The sequence below is a fragment of the Neophocaena asiaeorientalis genome, unplaced genomic scaffold, assembly GCF_003031525.2.
Source record: "Neophocaena asiaeorientalis asiaeorientalis breed wild unplaced genomic scaffold, Neophocaena_asiaeorientalis_V1.1 scaffold396, whole genome shotgun sequence".
Lineage (NCBI taxonomy): Eukaryota > Metazoa > Chordata > Mammalia > Artiodactyla > Phocoenidae > Neophocaena > Neophocaena asiaeorientalis.
The window spans coordinates 2,667,292-2,687,927 of NW_020172455.1; the positions used below are offsets into that span (position 1 = coordinate 2,667,292).

Here is a 20,636-nt window from a genome sequence, read left to right on the forward strand (position 1 = left end):
CTTGCTTTTTAAAAGGAGTGTAAAAGGAGAAGAAAATTCTTTTAAAAACAAGTCCTTTAGCATTTTCCTTTTCTTTAACTGCAAAATTAACATATATTCATTGTAAAACTTCAAAACATGTGAAAGCCTCACATTTGCACACCCAACTTCCCTATTTCCCAAAAGCCAGTGCTGTAATAGTGTATACGTTCTGCTGCTGTGTAATGGAGCACCACAGATTCAGCAAACATTTGTTATCTCACGGTTTCCATGAGTCAGGAATCTGGCCAAGGCTTAGCGGGGTCCTCTGCTCAGGATCTCACAAGGCTGCAGTTAAAGTGTTGGCTGGGGCTGGGTCTCATCTGAGGTTCAGGACCCTCTTCCCTGCTCATGTGGCAGAATTAATGTTTCTGCAACTATAGAACTCATGGAGGTTTAATCTTCTTTGAGGCCAGCATTAGAGACTCTCTGATCTCAGTGAAGGCCTAAGTCTTCTAAGAGGCCTACCTGAATAGGCCAGACCAGCCCGGAAGAATCTTCCCTTTCATTAACTTAAACATACACTCTTATATTACTATTTAAATTAGCACCCCCTAAATGAAAAACTTAGGTATAAATTTGACAAATATTTGTACAAGCTCTATATGAGGACAACTATAAAGTTCTGATGAAAGAGATCAAAGAAGAACTAAGTAATTGCAAAGGTAGTTCATGTTCATGGATAGGAAGACTCATTTTGTCAAGATGTGAGCTCTTCCTAACTTGGTCTATAAATGAGTGCAATCCCAGTCAAAATCCCAGCAAGTAGCCTGAACAGACACCTCACTGAAGAAGATATACAGATGGCAAGTAAATACATGAAAAGATGTTCCACATCCCAGGTCATTAGAGACTTGTGAATTAAAACCACAGTGAAATACCACTACACACCTAGAAGACGACCGAAATCCAAAACACCGACACCACCAAACGCTGACAAGGATGTGGAGCGATATTCGTTGCTGGTGGGAATGCAAAACGGTGCAGACACTTTGGAAGACAGTTTGTCACTTTCTCGCAAAACTGCTTCTTGGGGCTTCCCTGGTGGCGCAGGTTAAGAATCCGCCTGCCAGTGCAGGGGACACGGGTTCGAGCCCTGGTCCGGGAAGATCCCACATGCCGCGGAGCAACTAAGCCCGTGAGCCACAACTGCTGAGCCTGCGCTCTAGAGCCCGCGAGACACAACTACTGAAGCCCTTGTGCCACAACTACTGAAGCCCGCGTGCCTAGAGCCCGTGCTCCACAACAAGAGAAGCCACCACAATGAGAAGCCTGCCCCCCACAACAAAACGTAGCCCCCATTCACTGCAACTAGAGGAAGCCTGCGTGCAGCAGCGAAGACCCAATGCAGCCAAAAATTAAATAAATGAATAAATAAATAAATTTTTTTTTTTTAAAAACTACTCCTTGGTATTTACCCAAATGAGTTGAAAACTTATATCCACATGAAAACCTGCACACAGATGTTTATAGCAGATTTATTTATAGCTGCCCAAACTTGGACTCAACCAAAATGTCCTTCAATAGGTGAGTGGATGAATAAAGTATGTACATCCAGACAATGGAATATTAATCATTGCTAAAATGAAATGAGCTCTCAAGCCATGAAAAGACATGGGAGAAACTTAAATGCATATTACTAAGAAATATGCATATTACTAAAGAAGCCAATCTGAAAAGACTAATCCTGTACGATTCCAACTCTATAACATTCTGGATAAGGACAAAATTATGGAGACAGTAAAAAAAGTCAGTGGTTGCCAAGGGTTGGAGAGGAGAGGGACGAATAGGAGCTCAGAGGTTTTACAGGGCAGTGAATCTCTTGTGTATGATACTATAATGGTGGCTACATATCATTACACATTTGTCCAAACCCACAGGGTGTATAACACCAAGAGTGAACTCCAATGCAAACTTTGGACTCTAAGTGATAACGATGTATCAGTGTAGGTTCATTTTTAGTAACAAACGTGCCCTCTAGTGAGAATCTGGACAGTGGAAGTCTGTGCCTGTGTAGGGGCAGGGGGTATGTGGGAACTCTCCATATTTCCCCCTCAATTTTGCTACAAGCCTAAAACTGCTCTAAAAAAACAAAGCTTATTGAATTTTTAAAAAGTAGATAGCTAGTGATTTTAAAACAAATCTATCTCGGTGTATATGTCCGAGCCAGTGCTTTTCACTGAACTTGGCTGCCGTGTAGGAAATCTGTGATCTCCCGCACAGCACAGGGGAAAGGGAACCTCAGGCATGGAGACAGCCAGCCTCTCCTTACACCCCCTCTTCCACCGTGGAACTCAGCAAAGGGCCACGGACCTCGGCTCAGCTCCTGACATTAACACGTATTCGAAAATTCAGGGCTCTGTCCTGGAAACGTCTGACAAATGCTTGTCTCTTGGTGCCCCTGGCTCCATTTCTGCTCCTGGCCAGAGACTGGGAAAGAAGGGGACATTATGGGGTCAAATGAGGAGAGAAAGGGCATGATGTGGGAAGTGGAAAGTGGCGTGGGCTGAATGTGAACTGGAAGCGGAGTGGGAAGAGGGATGGAGAGGGGCAAGGAAGGGGGATGGGAGTAAGGAGAAAAAATTCAGGAACATCTTCTCACGTTTTGAAGAAAATGTCATGACAGGCAGGACTTGATAACTACTGTCATTTGTGGGATGTTTCAGTACAAGAGAACCAAATAATCATGACGTCATGAGCTCAGTGCCTTCCTCCAAATCAGCATGCAGTCACCAAATGTATATGGTTTGAGTGTCCTCGGGAGCTTCCTGTGCCTTGGTCACACCAGGGCCCTTTGGGGAACAGAAAGTTCTTCTTCATGTGGTTATGACAAGCAAATAGGACCTCACGTGTGTACAGATGGACCCTGGGAGGTGGCAGGTTTCCAGAGAGCTTGGAGCCCCAGAACCTCAGAACTGGAAGGAAACTCAAATTGTTTAGGTCAACCTTCTATCCACTGTATCCCTCCAAGCAGGCGCTCAGTCTCGGCTTGGATGCCTCTAGTGGTGGGGAGCTCATGACCTGCAGGGAACAGGAGGGAGTGGTGCAACAGGAAAACTCTCAGGAAGAAAAGACATCTTTTTCCACTTCCTGATAGTGAAGTCATTCCACGTCCCGAGACCATGAGGGCAATATCTCTCTAGGCAAGAGGTTGGATCTCTCACAGAAAACTGAGCTTTGAGTCCCACCTCTGCCATCTTGTAGCTGTGTGAGCTTGGACATGTCACCTTGCCTTCTGAAGTCTCAGCTGCCTCTTCTACAAAACAGAGAAAATGCCCGCTAGACCTCCAGTAGGTGGTCATGTAGAGCAATAAGGAAAGCACATTGTGAACCAGGATGTAAAGAGTTGCTATCATCGCACCCGTCTTTCATGATACTGAGATCGAAATGGGACCTAAGAAAGCAGATTCAAACTGGTTTGCTTGCCAGTGCCAGTATATGAGTTCTCAGGTCCTTGTCTATAACAACGTGCTAACAGTCAGACAGAGAAAGTAGCAGGGAGAGGTCAGGAACTGGGGAGATGCTTACGTCCAGATTTTGCTCACGTGCCTTCGTAAGTGCCCCACACGGCATCACTCACTGCGTTCACTCTCCAGCCCTCATTCCACACCCACCACCAGGAGGTAGTAGCTGTGGAGTCTGGATAGGATGACCCTGCCCTCGGCCTCAAAGTGGAGTCCCAATCATTCTAACCCACTAACATCCCCCCCTTGACACATACATCTCCCTCGTCCCCATTATCGTTTCAGGAGGAAAAAAAGCAGCCCAGCTCCAAACTTCTCAGAGTATTCCCCTGGCCGTGGCGATGAAGACTGGATGAGACCTAAGTTGTTCCAGTCAAGGGGCAGCAAAAGATTTTTGCTTGATTGATGAGGCAAGAGAAGCTCCCTCTCCTTCTGGACATGGATGTGGAAGCATGTTCCTCTGAGGGCTGTTGGCATTCACCTTGCAACCATGAAGAGAGCCAGCCTTCAACTGAAACAGACATGGTCAATGGAGACAGACACAAATGTCCTTGGGCTGATGAAGTACTAGATCAAACTGATCCTGAAGACTGAACCGTCTGGATTTTCTAGTCCAGTGAGAGCCGATCCACTTCTTTCTTGCTTAAAGCGCTTTGGGTCTGCGGGTGACAGGAGAAGTGCCCACGAATGCCGTGCGGCCCACAGTTGGGACCACCTGAGATGCCCCGTATCTATCTTCTCTGACTCTCTCCAAGGCCAAGGTTTGCTCCAGGATTCTGAGCAAAGTCTGGGAGCTGGGCTGTTGTATATAATTTTGCATTCTGTGCCCAGAACCAAGGCTCCTGGCAGAGGAGCTGAAAGCCAGCCCACACTCCCCTCGCCAAGCCATGCTCCCCAGGGCAGGGCTGCCTCTGCCTAGGGGAGGGGGCACCATTTCTTTATTCAAAAGGGCTCTGTACACACCAAGTCTTGTGCCTGCGGGGATGGGTCCATCCAGGTGGGGAGTGGGAAACAGGTGGCGCCTTCTCCTAATTTGCATAAATGTTCCCCGTGGCCTAGTGGCAGCTGAGACCCTCTCATCTCCGGCTGACCTCCCTGCAGCCAACAGCACCCAGCACTCCCTCCCCGCCCAGAGCCCCTGACCTAGCTCGTCTGCGCTGCTCTTATCACTAACTCGCTCTTTCAACAAGACTGGTGGAGGCCATCACCCCTTCCGCATCTGGCTTGTCTCAGGAGGGAGAAACAGGACCTGTGACAGCCATGATGCCTGGTGGGCTCTGCTGGAAGTGCACTGGGGATAGAGGCCCGTGACCCGGGGAAAGAACAGAGGGCGAGGTCAGCTGCTACGCAGCCCGGCAGAGCCCAGCCAGCCCTAAGGGGAGCTCTGGGGTGTATTCACCCAGCAGAATTGGGCAGGATGGCCAGACCGTGATGCCCCTTCTTGATCAGTCACTGACCATGCATGGTTCTGCGATGCCCTCGGCTGAAGAGCTCCCTGTAGCTGCAGCAGGCCCAGGAGGGGCGGACAGCTGTGGATGAGCCCTGGCTGGTGGGGGACCAGGGCGCTGCTCTTGTCAAGGCAGATTCATCTCACCCCGTCTCTGAGCCAAGTAAGGGCAGCTGCACCGCGGCTGTTTCCGCTCAGGGTTTTCAGACTGCAGGTCTGTGCCTCCATTTACGGAGTGGCGAGCACCACTTGGCGCAGACTCCCTCCCGTGTGAAACTGGGTGCAGGCCTCGGGAGGGGCTCACGCAGGGGCTGGTTTCCATCTGAGCTCTTTCCTGGAGCCAAGCGGGGGGGCGCGGCAGGTCTGTGCACCCACGCGGCGGCCGGTAATTCCAATAAGCCCTGAGATCAACTTCGCACATTCAAAATGTCCACAGACTAATGGCAGAGCGAGGTGCTAGCAATCCAAGGAAGCGTTTCCAAAACAGAGTCAAGACATTTGGAGACGGAATCGGTCCAGATCTGCTGCTCCGCTTGACCCACCCTCCTGCTCTGGGCCCTTGGCAGGGCTGCACCCGGGGCACCTGCTGGCCCCAGGGAGCCAAACGGGACGGCATCGCGGCTGCTCAGCCGCCCAACCTGCAGCTGCGTGGCCCGCAACCGGCCGAGCCCACGCGGTTACGGCCAAACCAACCTGGCTCCTCCTTCCACTTCTGGGCTCAGGTGAAGCGCAGTGCCTGGTTCCGTTTTGCCCAGTGGCTGCCCACGGGCTCCGCGAGACAGCCCATAATTGTGGAGCCGTTTACTCTAACCGGGAGAGACGGGAGAGCGGGGAGGGCTGGCTGATGAATTTCTTGCCCTTCCTAGAGATCACCCACCCTGCGGGCTGTTCTTCGATGCGGTGGTTCACACAGCTTCTCCAGAAACAGTGAGCGACCTTGAAATCAGCTCCATTTTTCTTAGGGTCTTGGCCTGCCTGGTCTCGTACTGCTTTGTATTTGTTTCCTTCCTTTTTTGTCTCATTTCCTTTTCCTTCCACCCTTTTGCCTCCTGGCACTGCAACATCTCCCTCCCTCTCCCCAAAAATCTTGCCTCAGGGCTGGCTTCCTAGAGAATCTGGGTTAAAACAGAGCTATTCTGAAAGAGCCGGAGGCCTCATCACATAAACGCCCATAGCCAAGGGCAACATCGGTGGGTAATCTGGGACTTCATTTTCTTGGCCACCCATCCTCACGACATAATCGGAGACACAGGCTTGCTCCCCTCGATGTCCTGAGGCTGTGTTGCAATCAGTGACTGCACAGTTGTGTTACCCTCCATAGTAGGACAGGTTATAGAACCATCACTCACATCACAGACCTCATCATTCATAGTGTGTTACGGGTTGAATTGTGCCCCCCCAAAAATATGTTGAAGTCCTAACCCTGTGAACGTGACTGTGAGGCTTCTGATCACAATTCCAACGTGTGTGGGTGCGGGCGGGCGGTGGTGAGGGTCCTCGCCATCAGTAAACAATTCCTTAATGCTAGCTGGGTGTCCTACAATTCAACTCAGCTCTGACACTGTCCCCTCAGAGATGGACAGCATCAGATTCCACAGGTTAAGGGGCTCGATCGGGACTACCATCCTCCCCACACTTCGGGGACCAGTCCCAGGTCCAGATTATCACCTGTGCTTCTGACCAACTGGCTATAGATCGAAGGTTCCTATGACCGCCTCCTGGGGTTCGATTAATTTGCTAGAGTGGCTCACAGAACTCAGAGAAACATTGTACTTGATTATTGATTTCTTATAAAGAGGAATGAACTCAGGAACAGCCAGACGGAAGAGATGCACAGGGCAAGGTGTGAGGGAAAGGGCACAGATCTGCCATGCCCTCTCCAGGCACACCACTACCCCAGCATGTCCAACCTGGAAGCTCTCTGAGCCCTCTCCTTTGGGGTTTTTATGGAAATTCATTACAAAGCATGATTGATTAGATCATTGGCCACGGGTGATTTTAACTCAATCTCCAGCCCCTGTCTCCTCCCCTGAGGCCTGGGGGGTGGGACTGAAAGTTCCAGGCCTCTAATCTCTTGGTGGGTTCTCCTAGCCACCAGTCCCTACCCTTAGGGGTTTTCCAAAAGTCACCCCCTCATTAACATAACAAAACCACCTTTATTGTTCTCCTTTCTTAGGATTCCAAGGGTTTCAGGAGTCCTATGCCAGGAACTGGTCAAAGACCAAATATATGTGACCTTATTTTGAAGGAAGGTCTTTGCAGATGTAATCAATTTAAACATGAATTATGAGTTATACCGAACCCTAACCCAGTTACTGGTGTCCTTATAAGGCTCACGTCACCATTCCCACCCTCACCTCCCAATGCAGGAGGATGGGGGACTCTTCTCTGCAATAATGTATGGCATCTAATACCAGTTCCTCTCTTTCTTCTGTCCAAGTGATTCGACCACTCTGAGTCGGTATGTAAGTCTATAAACTGGACATATCAGAACAGAAAGTATATCTTAAGGATGTTGTCAGATGCGTAGGAGATCATGAATGTGAAAATTCTCAAGACCCAAAAGGTATTGCACAGCGGTCCTCATTATAATTATTCATTATGGCCATGTCAGCCTATCTGTGCATGGCCAACTTTGGCACCTCTCAAAATTCAAACAAAACCCTGGTGACATGTACAAGTATGCTCCATAGGACCGCAACCTTCTCAGCAATTCATTTGCCACTCAATATTTAATTGATTGCAGAGCTCCCTGAAAATAATTTATCATAAACAGAGTTGCTAAATCTTTCCCTTGTTTTGCTTTGTGTGAAATAACTATGGCGATAAAAGTAACAACCCCTTCTACCCACAGACAATTCTCTGACTCAAGAGGAGCAAAGGAAAATGTCATTCCCAGATTTGGCATGAATGTGTGTGGCTACGGGGCCATTATTGAACAAGTTTCCATAGCTCATCAGGCATCTGTCAGCACGCTCGCTGAAATCAAACATGTAAACTCACAGGCGTTGGCCCAGATAAACACCACCTGCCTCTTCATTTTATAAGATGGCTCTTTAATCCCTCCAAGTTGGAAATGTTCTTCCTAGACACTGAATACTTCTTGAGGAACAGTTTTCGTAATGAGAGTGGAATCCCTCTCCCATCCCAGCCCATTGCTTTGACAGGTGTTAATTACAGTCTTGATCAGAGAGAAACATCTGTACACTTCAGCCTGGGGGGAGGTGGTAATTTGCAGCTCGGCAGGCAGTGCATGGAAAATTGCTAGAGAGACTGACTTGTTGGCCACATGGGAGCCATCGCTGGGGTTTCCCGTCACCGTGCCCCCCACCCAGTGTCTCTGGAGGGGCGGCTTCAGAAGGAATCCCCAGACTCGCCAACTTTCCTCCTCTCCATATGCTATTTTTCCTTCTCTTTCTGCAAAGGGTCAGGTCTGCTGAATTGTCACGCTGCAATGGCCACGGCTGGCCATTCTATATGTCTTTTCATAGGTTTGTGGCATTGTTATTTGGTGGCAATGCCAGCTCTGACTTCACATGCTGTCTTTATCCATCCCACTTAGATTTCTCCCCAGAAATATTTATGTGTTTGACTACAGGGTGCTGTCCAGACCTTTAGACCTCCTGGCGATGTTGTTCAATGTACAGAATATAGACTGTTGTATGGGTTTTTTTAATTTTGAAAAAAAAATCTGATTCCAAAATACATCTGGCCCTGAGGAATTGCCCACTTGTACTCAGGTGACATTTGACAAGTGCCTCGACCCTCTCCGCCCAGACGCAGGCGAACACTTACCAGACAAACAGGAGCTTTCCTGATGTCCCCACCTGTTAGCCGTTTCTACCCCAAGCATTGCTCCTTGAGAGCGAAGATGTGGTGCACACAGTTGGCCGCACCTCCCACTGGCTGTGTCACTACCCCAGGGGACTCAGCTTCTCACCTGTCAAGTAGGGCGTCTACTTCCTAACCTCTAGCCCTGTGTGCTCCTGGCTCTGAAACACCAGCTATGAACTATCTCAGTGTTATGGACCCAAATCATATGTTGAATCCTAACCCCCTGCATGGCTGATTTGGAGATGGGGCCCGTAAGGAAGTAATTAAGGTTAAATTGGGCCTCAAGAGTGGGTCCCTGATGCAATGGGAATTGCGTCCTTACAAGAAGAGACACCCGAGAGAAGTGCTGTTCATTCCCTCTCTCTCTGTCTCTTAGTCTCTCTGTTTCTCTCTGTCTCTCCCTCCCCCCGCCTCCTTCGTGCATGCACAGAGGAAAAACCAGGTGAGGACACAGCGAGAAGTGGCCACCTGCAAGCCAGGAAGAGGGCCCTCTTCAGAAACCAAATCGGCCAGAACCTTCGTCGCGGACTTTCTAGCCTCCAGAACTGTGAACATATAAATTTCTATGGTGTAAGCCCCCAGGATTTTATTATGGCAGCCCAGACTAACACAGATACTTACTCTAGTTTTACAGACAAGAAATGAGCTCAGAAAGTTGACATGGAGTCTTAAAGGATGAGTGAGAAACTAACAAGCAGTTAGGGGAAGGGAACACTTTTCATCCAGCAGTGCGAGGGCTTAGAGGTATAGAGAGAGGCTGTACGTTCGGAGAGCAGGCTAGTACCTGGGGGTGAGGACTTGGGACGCCATCCTAAGGCAACCAAATGCTTTGAATAAAAAACGGGGGCATATGGTTTGGCATGAATATGTAAATGGAGTCTAATTCTGGGAAATCCAAGTTTTGAGGGTGCAGCCTGTATGCCAGGAGTGGGTGGCACAAACTCAAAAGACCTCAAACCTGAGAATGTCAGTGGGATCCACCCCGTGAGCAATACCTGAGGCTCTTGTCACTTGAACACATAAAGAACACGTATTGTGAAGACAACCAAAGGGGTAGGTGAGAAATGCTGAACCACATGGTAGAATGAGTAGAGCTTCCTGAGCCATCAATGCGGTGCAGAAAATCAGCTTCTACTATTCACAGCTAATCTCTCCTCCATGGTAACTGGGATACGCCACATCACTTTCCTCTTTCTTTCTACTGCTTTCTGTGCTAACTGCAAATCTACTTCTTACTCTCAGGAAGATCTACAAGCGACATCCCAAGGTCCCAAGCTGGAAAATGATGAAAGCAGAGTCTCAGCATGTTTGCCCTCACCTGTCTTCCACTGGCTGACTTTCTTGTTCTCACTGGCCCTGTCTTTTTCTGCCCTTGAATAAATGTATGAAGGGACAACTTACCTCCCATGCAGATGGGCACCTCTATTTCTCTGGGCAGCCACAGTGAGAATCTTGAGTGGGGTTTAGAAGAAAATGACATCTGGGCTGTTTCCTTAAAAGCTTCTCCCCAATACATCAAGTCCTCTAAATGATCATTGCTGACTTGGTCCTGTTATCAACCTCCCCCTCCACCCCCCAAGCAGCTGGGCTTAAAATTTATCTGCTGATTGCCTCCCTGTGTGTGTGTGGGGAGGGGGTGTTGGCTTTTTAACTCTCCCAACCCCGGTAACAGTGCACATATTTATGTATACAGGCACGTACACACACACACGTGCGCAGGCATCTATTTATTTAACGCTATGTGCAAGACAGTGAAGGCCTCCTAGGAAATGATCACTGTCCTCAAGCAGGAAAAGTGTGTGTGCAAATATGTGAAAAACGAATTTGCAAAGCAAGAGTTAAATAATACCAGCACCAATGGAAGAGATAATCCCTCAGACAGAGATAGCTCAATCTTTAATAAAGCTGTCCCCCCACCCGACATGGATGCTCACGACAGCTCCGAGAAATGCTCAAAGCAAAGATGGCAGACCAGAGAGGGATGGAGGAGTTGAGCTACTGGGATTCTTAGCATGAAAGGAAGATTGGCCTTTCAAAGCCATCAGCAGGAACAAACGTTTCATTTGTAGTCCTGGCAGCCTGTCTGTACCAAATAAACAGCTTGAACAAGTAGACCTTTATTCTGATAGTTTTAAAATGGGAGTGGTGTTGATATACCCAGTGTCTGACTTTTGCAAAAATCACACCATTTGAGCTCTAGAGCACTCTACTCCCCGTCTCTGGGGTAAATTGACTTTTAAATGAACGTAGCTAAACAACCACATCTCTGCCAGCAGGCAGGCTAAGAAGCGCGCCTGCCTCCTACATGGCCATGTCAGTTTCTGAAGGCGTTTCTGTGACTGTTTTCAGACCATAGATCTTGAACCCTTTCCTATCCCAGCAGACATGAGAAAGCAAATGGGGACAGATCCTGGCGAGAGCAGACTCAAAGCCAAGAAGCCAGATTGGGCATCCTCTGATCCAGGACTCAAGGAATACCAAGAAAGCAATCCTTTTTCCTTTTCACTTACCTTTCACACAAAAAGGAGAGGACTGAGCACTCAGAGTAGAGGTCCCAGCCTGTGCCTAGGGACTCTCGGGCATAAAGGCTGCTGGCTGGACTCTCACAGGAAGGATGTTGGTCACTATATCCATCCATTGCCCATCCGTCATGGAGCCACCAAACATTTCACAAGCCCCTCCCACCACAGGCTTCTTACTGTGCTGGATGCTCTCAAGGCGGAGGTAGAAATGAATCTGATGAGTCCCTGCTGTCAAGGACCTCACGCATACACATGTAGGGACATAGCTAATGTAACACCTGCAAAGCCGTCTCTTTAAAACTTATGACTCCAGGGCTTCCCTGATGGCGCAGTAGTTGAGAGTCTGCCTGCTAATGCAGGGGACACAGGTTCGAGCCCTGGTCTGGGAAGATCCCACATGCTGCGGAGCAACTGGGCCCATGAGCCACAACTACCGAGCCTGCGCGTCTGGAGCTTGTGCTCCACAACAAGAGAGGCCGCGACAGTGAGAGGCCTGCGCACCGCGATGAAGAGTGGCCCCCGCTCACCGCAACTGGAGAAAGCCCTTGCACAGAAACGAAGACCCAACACAGCCAAAATAAATAAATAAATAAATTTATAAAACTTATGGCTCCAAAGCACGATGAAGTCAGACAGACCCAGGTGAAGCCCAGCTCTGCCACTCACTAGCTTTGTCTTCTTCAGCCTCAGATTTCTCACTGGGAAACTTTCAAGTCAAGTAAATGAAACTTGAAAACAATCCTGTGTGTGAAATCTCCCAGCACACAGTAGGTGCTCAGTAAATGTTAGCTCCCGTCCTTCTTCCCATTAGATGATTACTGCGAGCCTAATACCAGCCTATAAGACTGAAAGTGGAGATGGCAATATAATGGATCCTGATGGGAGTGGGAAAGACCTTTCCCCTTTACCCAAGAATTTCATTCTTCTACTATGTAAAAGAGATTGCTGGCCCCCTCCTGCCTAAAGCATTCAGCTTCCCTGCTCCTTCTGGCTTCTTAGCCACGTAACCCCAGCACCTAGACACACGGTGGACATCAGCAAGTGTTCCGTTAAACAAGGTCCCTCCAGGATTTCCCAAGTCAATAACAGCTTCTGCATCTTTCTGGTGGCTGTATTGCTGTGTTCCTTTCTCAGCAATCCCAATGTGTTTTTTAGGATAGAGGCTCACCTGCTATAAAGATCCAAACATGAGAGAGAAATATATTTCCAACATGTAGACAGTTGAGGGGAGGTAGTGCTTTTTTATCGGGCCTCATGCTAACAGTAATATGTGGTATCTAATTTAATCCTCCTAACAAGAGATGATGTGTGGACTGAATGTGCGTGTCCCTGCCAAATTCATGTGTTGAAGCTCCAACTCCTAGTGTGGCTATATTTGGAGATGGGGCTTTCAAGGAAGTAAATAAGATTAAATAAAGTCATAAGGGTGGGGTCCTGATCCAATAGGATTAGTGTCCTTATAAGAGGAGACACAGAGAGCTCACACTCTCTGCCATATGAAGACACAAGAGAAGGTGGCCATCTACAAGCCAGGAAGAGAACTCTCAGCAGAAACCAAATCAGCAGCACCTTGATCTTGGACTTCCAGTCTCCATAACTGTGAGAAAACAAATTTTTGTTGTTTTAGCCACTCGGTCTACAGTATTTTGTTTTGGCAGCCCAAGTAGACCTAAGATGGATGATAGTTATTCTAGTTTTACAGGTAATAAAAATAAACATAGGAAGGTGATTTGACTTGCTGGGGTCACACAGCAAAGCCAGGATTTGGGCCCAGATTTGCCACCCTCCCCAAGGCCAGTGCTCCTTGTACTGTCCTCCAGCCACCTCTTTTGATAGCCACATGTTTTGTGGTAAAAGTGTTGTTAGAATCCTGCAGTTTGACGTCTAGGGCAGCATATCCCAAAGAGAACCCTGGGGAGCCCTATCTCTGTAGGATGTACTATGATTCAGTTGTGTCCTCCAAATAAGACATGCTGAAGTCCTAACCCCCAGTACCTTAGAATGTGACCTTATTTAAAAATAGGTCTTTGCAGATTCAACCAAGTTAAAATGAGGTCATCAGGGTGGTCCCTAATCCAATATGACTAGTGTCCTTTTAAAAAGGGGAACAGAGACAGACACACCCAGAGGGAAGACAGTGTGAAGAGATGCAGGGAGAACATTCTATGAAGATGGAGGATTGGAGTGATGCATCGACAAGCCAAGGAACACCTGAGGTTCCCAGAAGCTGGGAGAGAGGCTTGCAACACGTCCATCCCCAGCACCTTCAGAGACACCATGGCCCTGTCAACACCTTGATCTGCTTTCCAGTCTTTTCTGCTGATGACGGGCAGGTGGTGGGAATTCGACTTTAACTTCACCCAGTCACTTCCAACTTTAAACTTTGACTCTTTTGCATATATACTCAAATTTAGATTCTGCCCCTTCCCCTTATCCTCCCTAGGGTATCTATGTATGAGAGCAGCTCAAGCCCAGAGGGAGAAGTTGGATACCTGTCCTCCCTAGTCCCTAGCTGTGCTGCCTAGTCCTTGAGCATCATGGCCTGGCACCCATGGGCTCCTCCTGCAACCAGGCCACACACCACATAGTCTCCTCATCATTGCCCCACCCCCAGGCCTCTTCTGGTTTATGATCCTCACATCAGGTCTGCTGGGCGCCAGGGAACTCTTAGTCATAAGGCTTTTAAAATATGTAGTTTTCTGTATGCTGAGAACTACAAAACACTGATAAGAGAAATCAAAGAAGACCTAAATCAATGGAGAGATATACCATGTTCATGGATCAGAAGCCTCAATATTATTAATAAGTCAGTTCTTCTATAATTGATCTACTATAGATTCTGAGTGATAGTAATCCTATCCCAGCAGGCTCTTTTTGTAGAAATAAATCAAACATTTGTATGGAAATGCAAAAAAAATTGAAATAATTTTGAAAAAGAAGAACAAAGTGGAAGGATTCACACTATTTGATTTTAAGACAATATAAAGTCACAGTAATCAAGACAGTGTGGTATCAATGAAAGAAAGACATATGGATGAGTGGAACAAAACAGAGAATCCAGAAAGAGAACCAAACATGTATGGTCCATTGATGTTTTACTGAGGTGAAAAGATAATTTGTGGAGCAAGGTTAGTCTTTTCAACAAATGGTGCAAGAACAACTGGATATCCATACACAAAATTAAAAGAATCTCAACTCATACCTCACACCATATACAAAACTTAACTCAAGATATCAATATATCATAGACCTAAATGTAAAAGCAACAACTATAAAACACTGAGAAGAAAAGATAAAAGAAAATCCTCCTGACCTGAGAATTAGGCAAGGTTTTTTTAGATAAGACACAAAAGGTAATAATCAAAACAGGAAAAAATTGAGCTTCTTCAAGATTAAAAACTGCTCTTTGAAAGACACTTAAGAAAATGAAAAAAAAACCCATAAACTGAAAAAAAATTTTGCAAAACATATTTTAACAAATCTAAAATGTTCCTAAAATCTCAAAATTCACCAAAACAAGCCAATTTTTAAATCAGGCAAAATATTTGAACAGACACTTAAGAAGAAACATGGATGGTAAATAGCACATGAAAAGATGCTCAACGTCATTATGGAAATTCAAATTAAAACTATGAGATACTACCACACTCCTATAAGAATGACTAAAATGTATACATATATACACACACACCTATATGGAGAAAGAGAGAATATTAAGTACTTGGAAAGATACAGAGCAATTGGGACTCACACACTGCTTGGGGGCAGTCACTTTGGAAAACAGTTTGGTAGTTTCTCAAAAAGTTCGACATACCCCTACCATATGATCTAGTCATTCCACATCTAAGTATTGATATTTTCCTAAGAGAAATGAAAGCATATGGCTGTAGAGTTGTACCTGAATGTGCATAGAAGCTGTATTCATAAAAGCTCCGAACTGGAAACAACCCAAATGTTCTTGAACGGGAGAATGGATAAATAAATTGTATTAGGCTCCTACCATGGACTCAGCTATAAAAAAATGAACTACTGACACATTCAACAACACAGATGAATCTTAAAAACATTATGCTAAGAGAAAGAAGTGAAACATGAAAAGCTACCGTATGCCTTCACTTATAAGCCATTCAGAAAAAGGCAAAACTCTAAGGACAGAAATCCAGAGGGTGCCAGGGGATGAGGGTGGGAGGAGTGACTGACTTCACAAAGGACAAGAGGGAACTTTTGAGGGTGAAGCAAATATTCTGTCTGGATCGTGATGATGTTTACACAACTGTATACGCTTGGCAAATCTCACAAAACTGTAAACCTAAATTTTATGACATGTCAATTACATCTTACTAAACCTGACTTAACATTTTTTATCATTATTATCATACTCAGAGATTGTTCTCTCTTTTTAAGCAGAAGTTTATCATTAAAAGAGAAAGGAAGCACTATTTATGCTAATTTCTTCTGATTAATACGTGACTAAATACCATGCTTTTGTATAGAGAGAGCTATAAATAAAGAGCTACATCTCACTCACGTGGTACGTTCTGTACATCGCACCTGACAGGAAACTTTTAGAGTCACTGCTTCTAGAATAGTCCCTGCACAGAATCAAGGTGAGGAAAGTGGTCATGAGTGTTAATTCTCTGCTTCTCACCCACGTGCCCCTCACCACAGCTGGGGAAGGAAGCACAGTCACCGTTATTACTGTTTCCATTACATAAACAGAAAGATGCAAGAATGCAAAGATGAAGTTAGAGTTTGCTAAAGGTCACGTGGCAGGTTGGTGGCAAACCCTGAACTTGAATCCACATCTTTTTACCACAGAGAAAACTGTAAATTTTCCTTAATCTTCTCCCCAGAAATAACAAAGTGAAAAAGTGTGGGGTGGGAGCTATAGACAGAGGTCTAAGCCCAGTTGAGGGGAAATGGATGAGCAGGGAGAAAACCTGTTTACCAGTGGGCTATTTTGGGTGCTTTCCACAGACCAGCTCAGTCGATGTGACAGCGCCACCCACATCTCAGCCCGGAGCCCGTTAGGTGGCGTGGGCCCAGGGGTGACAGGAGCTGGGACACGCCACCTGCTGTGCTTCTGCAGCCTCTCTGCTCTGATGGGCCCTGAAGTGGAAAAAGCTCCTCTGGGGACAGACGACCTGGACCCGAATCCTGCTCCAGCCCACATTCCCTGTGGGGTCCTCGGGGCCCACGACAGAGGGCAGGCCTGGAGAACCTTCCCGTGTGGATAAGCTGACTCCTGTGTCCCCACCCTGCGGACCTTCCCTTTCCGCACAGGGGGGGAGCAGAACTCCACTGTCGGCCCCCGGAGGCCTCCCCTATGTCACCCCACCCCTCGGTTGGCTGCACCTTGTTCATCCCAGGCAACATTTCTGCTAGTGAGCTGCTCTCTCCACCAGCTCTGTGGGGTCATTAAGGGGCATTTTCGAAAGAGTTCTGAGGAAAAAAAATAAGTTCAGTGGGAAGTTCTGGGCTAAACAAAAGAGTTATGGGTTGAATTGTCCCCCAAAGATGCGTTGAGATCCCGACCCCCAGTGCCTCAGAATGTGACCTTATTTGGAAATAAGCTTGTTGACGTAATTAGTTTAAGATGAGGTCATTCTGGAGCAGGGTAGGGCCTTAATCCAATACGACTGGTGTCCTTATAAGAAGAGGAGAGACGCTCACACAGGGAGAAGACGACCACGAGGCAGAGACCGAAGGGCTGCCGCTGCCGAAGACCGCCAAGGATGCCAGCAACGCCGGAAGCTGGGAGAGGCGGGAAGGGTCCTTCCCTGTGGATTCCACAGGGAGCACAGCTCTGCTGACATCTTGATCTGGGACTTCCAGCCTCCAGAACTGTAAGGGAAGACATTTCTGTTGTTCTAAACCACCCAGTTTGTGGTACTTTGTTACGGCAGCTTAGGGAAACTGGTACACCAAGTTCAAAATAATTCTGTACTTCTCAGTGACTTTAATAAGCTGACCTGCAAGAATGTCCAAAAAGGAGGAAATAAGCCTCATTTTCTCAATGGATTTTTACCACAGAACTCTTTGGGAAAGAGGGATCTTCAGGACTCACCTGTGGTCCCCCAGGGAGATGACGTAGAAAGAGGGACCAGGGGGCCCACACAGCCTGGGCGCACCTCCAGGCATGACACTCCCTCCCACGGGTCCACCGCCAGTCCCCACAGAGAGCCCTGCTCCTGGTCAGTGAAAGAAGGAAGGAAGGAATGAGCGCCCCTGATTGGCGGTGGTGTCATCCTACTGATGCATGACTAACGCTCCACCTCCAGGGGCTCACCCCAAAGGGAGGCACCACAGGACATTTGCTCGCCTCTCTGGCCTCACCTCCCACCCTCCTTACCCCTTGCACACCAGAGCTTTAGTTATACGACACTAAAATGCACCCTGCTTTCTCTCCTCTGGGCCTTTGCACGTGCTGCCCCTGCTGTCTAGAATGACCCCCTCTCCCACCCAAACCCACCTTCTGTCCCTGGGTGGGTTACCACTCATTCTTTGAGGCCAAGGTCAGGGCCTAGGGAAGCCCTATCCCAGCACCTTGCAGAGGGCCCTACCGCAGTCCTTACCCCTGGTCTCCAGCGAGGGGTGGCCGCAGCCAGAGTGGGACCCAGTGCAGAGAGATGGGCCTGTGTCCTCAGGTCCAATTCAGTGTGGCCTCCTGGCTCTGACCTTGGGCCCTCACTTTACCTCTCCAACTTTCTGTTTTCTCATGTATAAGCAATACTCTGTCAGACTTTCATGAAAATAAAATAATATATGAAAAGTGCCAGACATTTAATCAGATAAATAAAAGAGCACTGTTTTTATTTTGATGTTTGTCCAGGGCATGTCTTGCCAGCTAGACTGTGAGTCACTTGAGGGCAGGACAGTGTGTGTCCTTCCTCTTCGAGTCCCAGCCCCTGGCACAGCCCAAATCACAGAAGCCAGTGTTCCCAACCCAACCAGAGAGCAATTGCCGCTGGGGCACAGCAGGCTGCCGGCCATGCTGTCAGCCCTTCCTCCTGCTGTTTCACAACCTGCCCTGGGGACTTAGGTGCAGCATTGCCTGCCTGGCTGCTCCTGAGGCACCCTTTACACCTTTCCCCGTGGCCCAGAGCCTGGTGGCTGCAGAGCACCGAATGGTGGTGAGTCCTGGGGCATGAATCAGCACTCGGGGGTCAACCCCAGCTCCCCGCGTTACATCCACACCCACTTCTCACCCATCAGCAGAGCAGAGCAGGCAGCACTTCCTGTCTCAGAAAGTCCTTGTCATTTACCAAAGCAAATCGAAAACTGCTATAGCAGATCGCACTGAAAGGACGTGCCTGGGAAGGAGGTGAGTTGAGGAGCTACACTAACCACTTCAGGGCCCCACTCTGTGTGGGAAGAGGTGCTCTCTCCTTAATGCTGTAACTCTTTCCATTTTCCAAATTTATATAACATACTGATAAAAAACATACAAAAATGTGCATTCGTTAAACAGATATTTGAGCATCTTTTAGTCATCAAGCTCTGCGGAAATCATGGGGACAAACATTTTAAAGTCCTACACTTAAGAAATATATCAGTTAAGGTACAAGCTAGGTGGCTAGAACAAAAATTCTCCAAATACAAGGCCCAAACCATATAGCAGTTTATTTTTCTCTGTTACAAAACTTCAGAGATGAATTCTACTCCACAGGGTCATTCAGGGAACCAGGTTCCTTCTGTGTTTTTTCTTACTGTGGTATAACTTACGTACAGTAAAGCACAGAACTCTTAAGAGGGCAGCTCATTTAATTTTTATATGTGTATACACCTGTGTAACCGGCACCCGGATCAAGATACAGAATATTTCCAGCATCCAAGGCCCGCCTGTCTTACTGCTTTGTCACACTCAAGGGTGTTATCGTCATACTGTGGTCAAAATTCACTCAGATCATCACCTGCACATTCCAGCCCAGAGGACAGGCAGTAGGAGGATGGGGTGGGGTTGGGGGGAGGCACACAATCTCCTAATACAAATGTGATCTGGAATTTGTGCACATCACTTCTGTGCATACTCCATCGGCTACTTCTTAGTCATATGGTCACATGGGCTGCAAGAGTAGCTGGGGAAAATTGCCTTTATTTGGGTAGCCGCGTGTGCCAAAAAAATTTCATGAGGTTCTGTTACTAAGAGGAAGAAATGGAGAATGGATCCCAGGTGTGGAAGTAAGCAGGTAAGTAGGCAGACAGCACACATACCTGGTCCTCTGGAGCCTGTTTATCGAGGGGACCCATGGAGCCGTAGCAGGGCATCAGAATCTGGGGGAGGGATGGACAGTGGCCCTTGGGCTGTGAGGCTTTTTAGCTGCACAGTTAGAGGCGTGCTGGTTCCTCCTGAGCCAGATCAGAGACTAGGATCCAACATCAGTATATGTCACGGTGGGATATTGGCTCCATCTCAGCATCCATGGTTAGGACACCACCAGCCCCTCCATTACAGCTTTTATGGCATGGCCACCTCAGGAACCTACCAGAATCGACCGCCTCAAGCTCATGGCTTTTGCTAGAGTCTCCATGAGTTTTGCAGGAGATCGACGTACAAAAAATCAATCTAGGACAAACGTACTCCTACCTGTAAAGAGGGCAATTAGCAGTGAGGGTCACAACAGGCTCACACTCTAACAGAAGCTGTCAACAAGCCAAAGCAAAGTCAGCACGACAGAAGCTCGAGTGGAAGTCTAGGAGCGCCCTGTATGGAAGGCTGTCAGTGCAGAGAGAAAACGCTTCAAGTGCGTCATAAGGAAAGAGGGGGCTTTTGAGTGCACCGGGGAAATGACATGCATGGCAGGGGGAACAGCATGGGCAAGGCAGCAAGAGGTGTGACGGTGGGTATAATAAGTCCCTTAACAAACACACAAACGAGCAAAGATGAACTGTATGTAGGGGAAGAAACACAATAAAAAGAACCTTATGCTAACATAGGTTTATTATAGTAAGCATTAAATTTACCCGGCTCTAACTTTCCTGGAAGTCAAAGCGTACAGGAAATTCGCCAGATTATATAACTTTCAGTGCCTGATCTAAGTAAGGACACAAGCTTGTCAAGAATTATATCTTCCAAAAGTGCTACCTGGCATATACTTGGTTTTAACATTAAAAGGAATCCAAAATTATAAGCAAGATGGGTAGAATTTGTCCACTGTGATATCTTAGGAAGTCTTTGCAACCTACGTATGTTAGGGGTAGCAATAAATAATATAATTCTAAACAGCATCCAGCATGGAACCATATTACAGAAAACTGGATGCCTAACCACACCTTGACTCTGCTAACGTGTAAATTATTTAGGGTTTAGTCTACACTGCTGTGTCAGAGGCCCCCAAATACAGGGACTTA

At 47.3% G+C, this 20,636-nt stretch overlaps 1 protein-coding gene across 1 annotated transcript in view; it reads right to left on the reverse strand.

Annotated features, from left to right (window-relative positions):
- Positions 1–19,795, reverse strand: part of KCNF1 (potassium voltage-gated channel modifier subfamily F member 1) — a 26,084-nt gene extending 6,289 nt beyond the window's left edge. The window contains exons 1-2 of the mRNA XM_024737715.1: positions 19,772–19,795; positions 19,500–19,559 (exon numbers count right to left, since the gene is read on the reverse strand). Of these exons, the coding sequence (XP_024593483.1) occupies positions 19,500–19,559; positions 19,772–19,795 (84 nt within the window). The remainder of the gene's footprint in view (positions 1–19,499; positions 19,560–19,771) is intronic.
- Between the last annotated feature and the right edge of the window lie 841 nt (positions 19,796–20,636).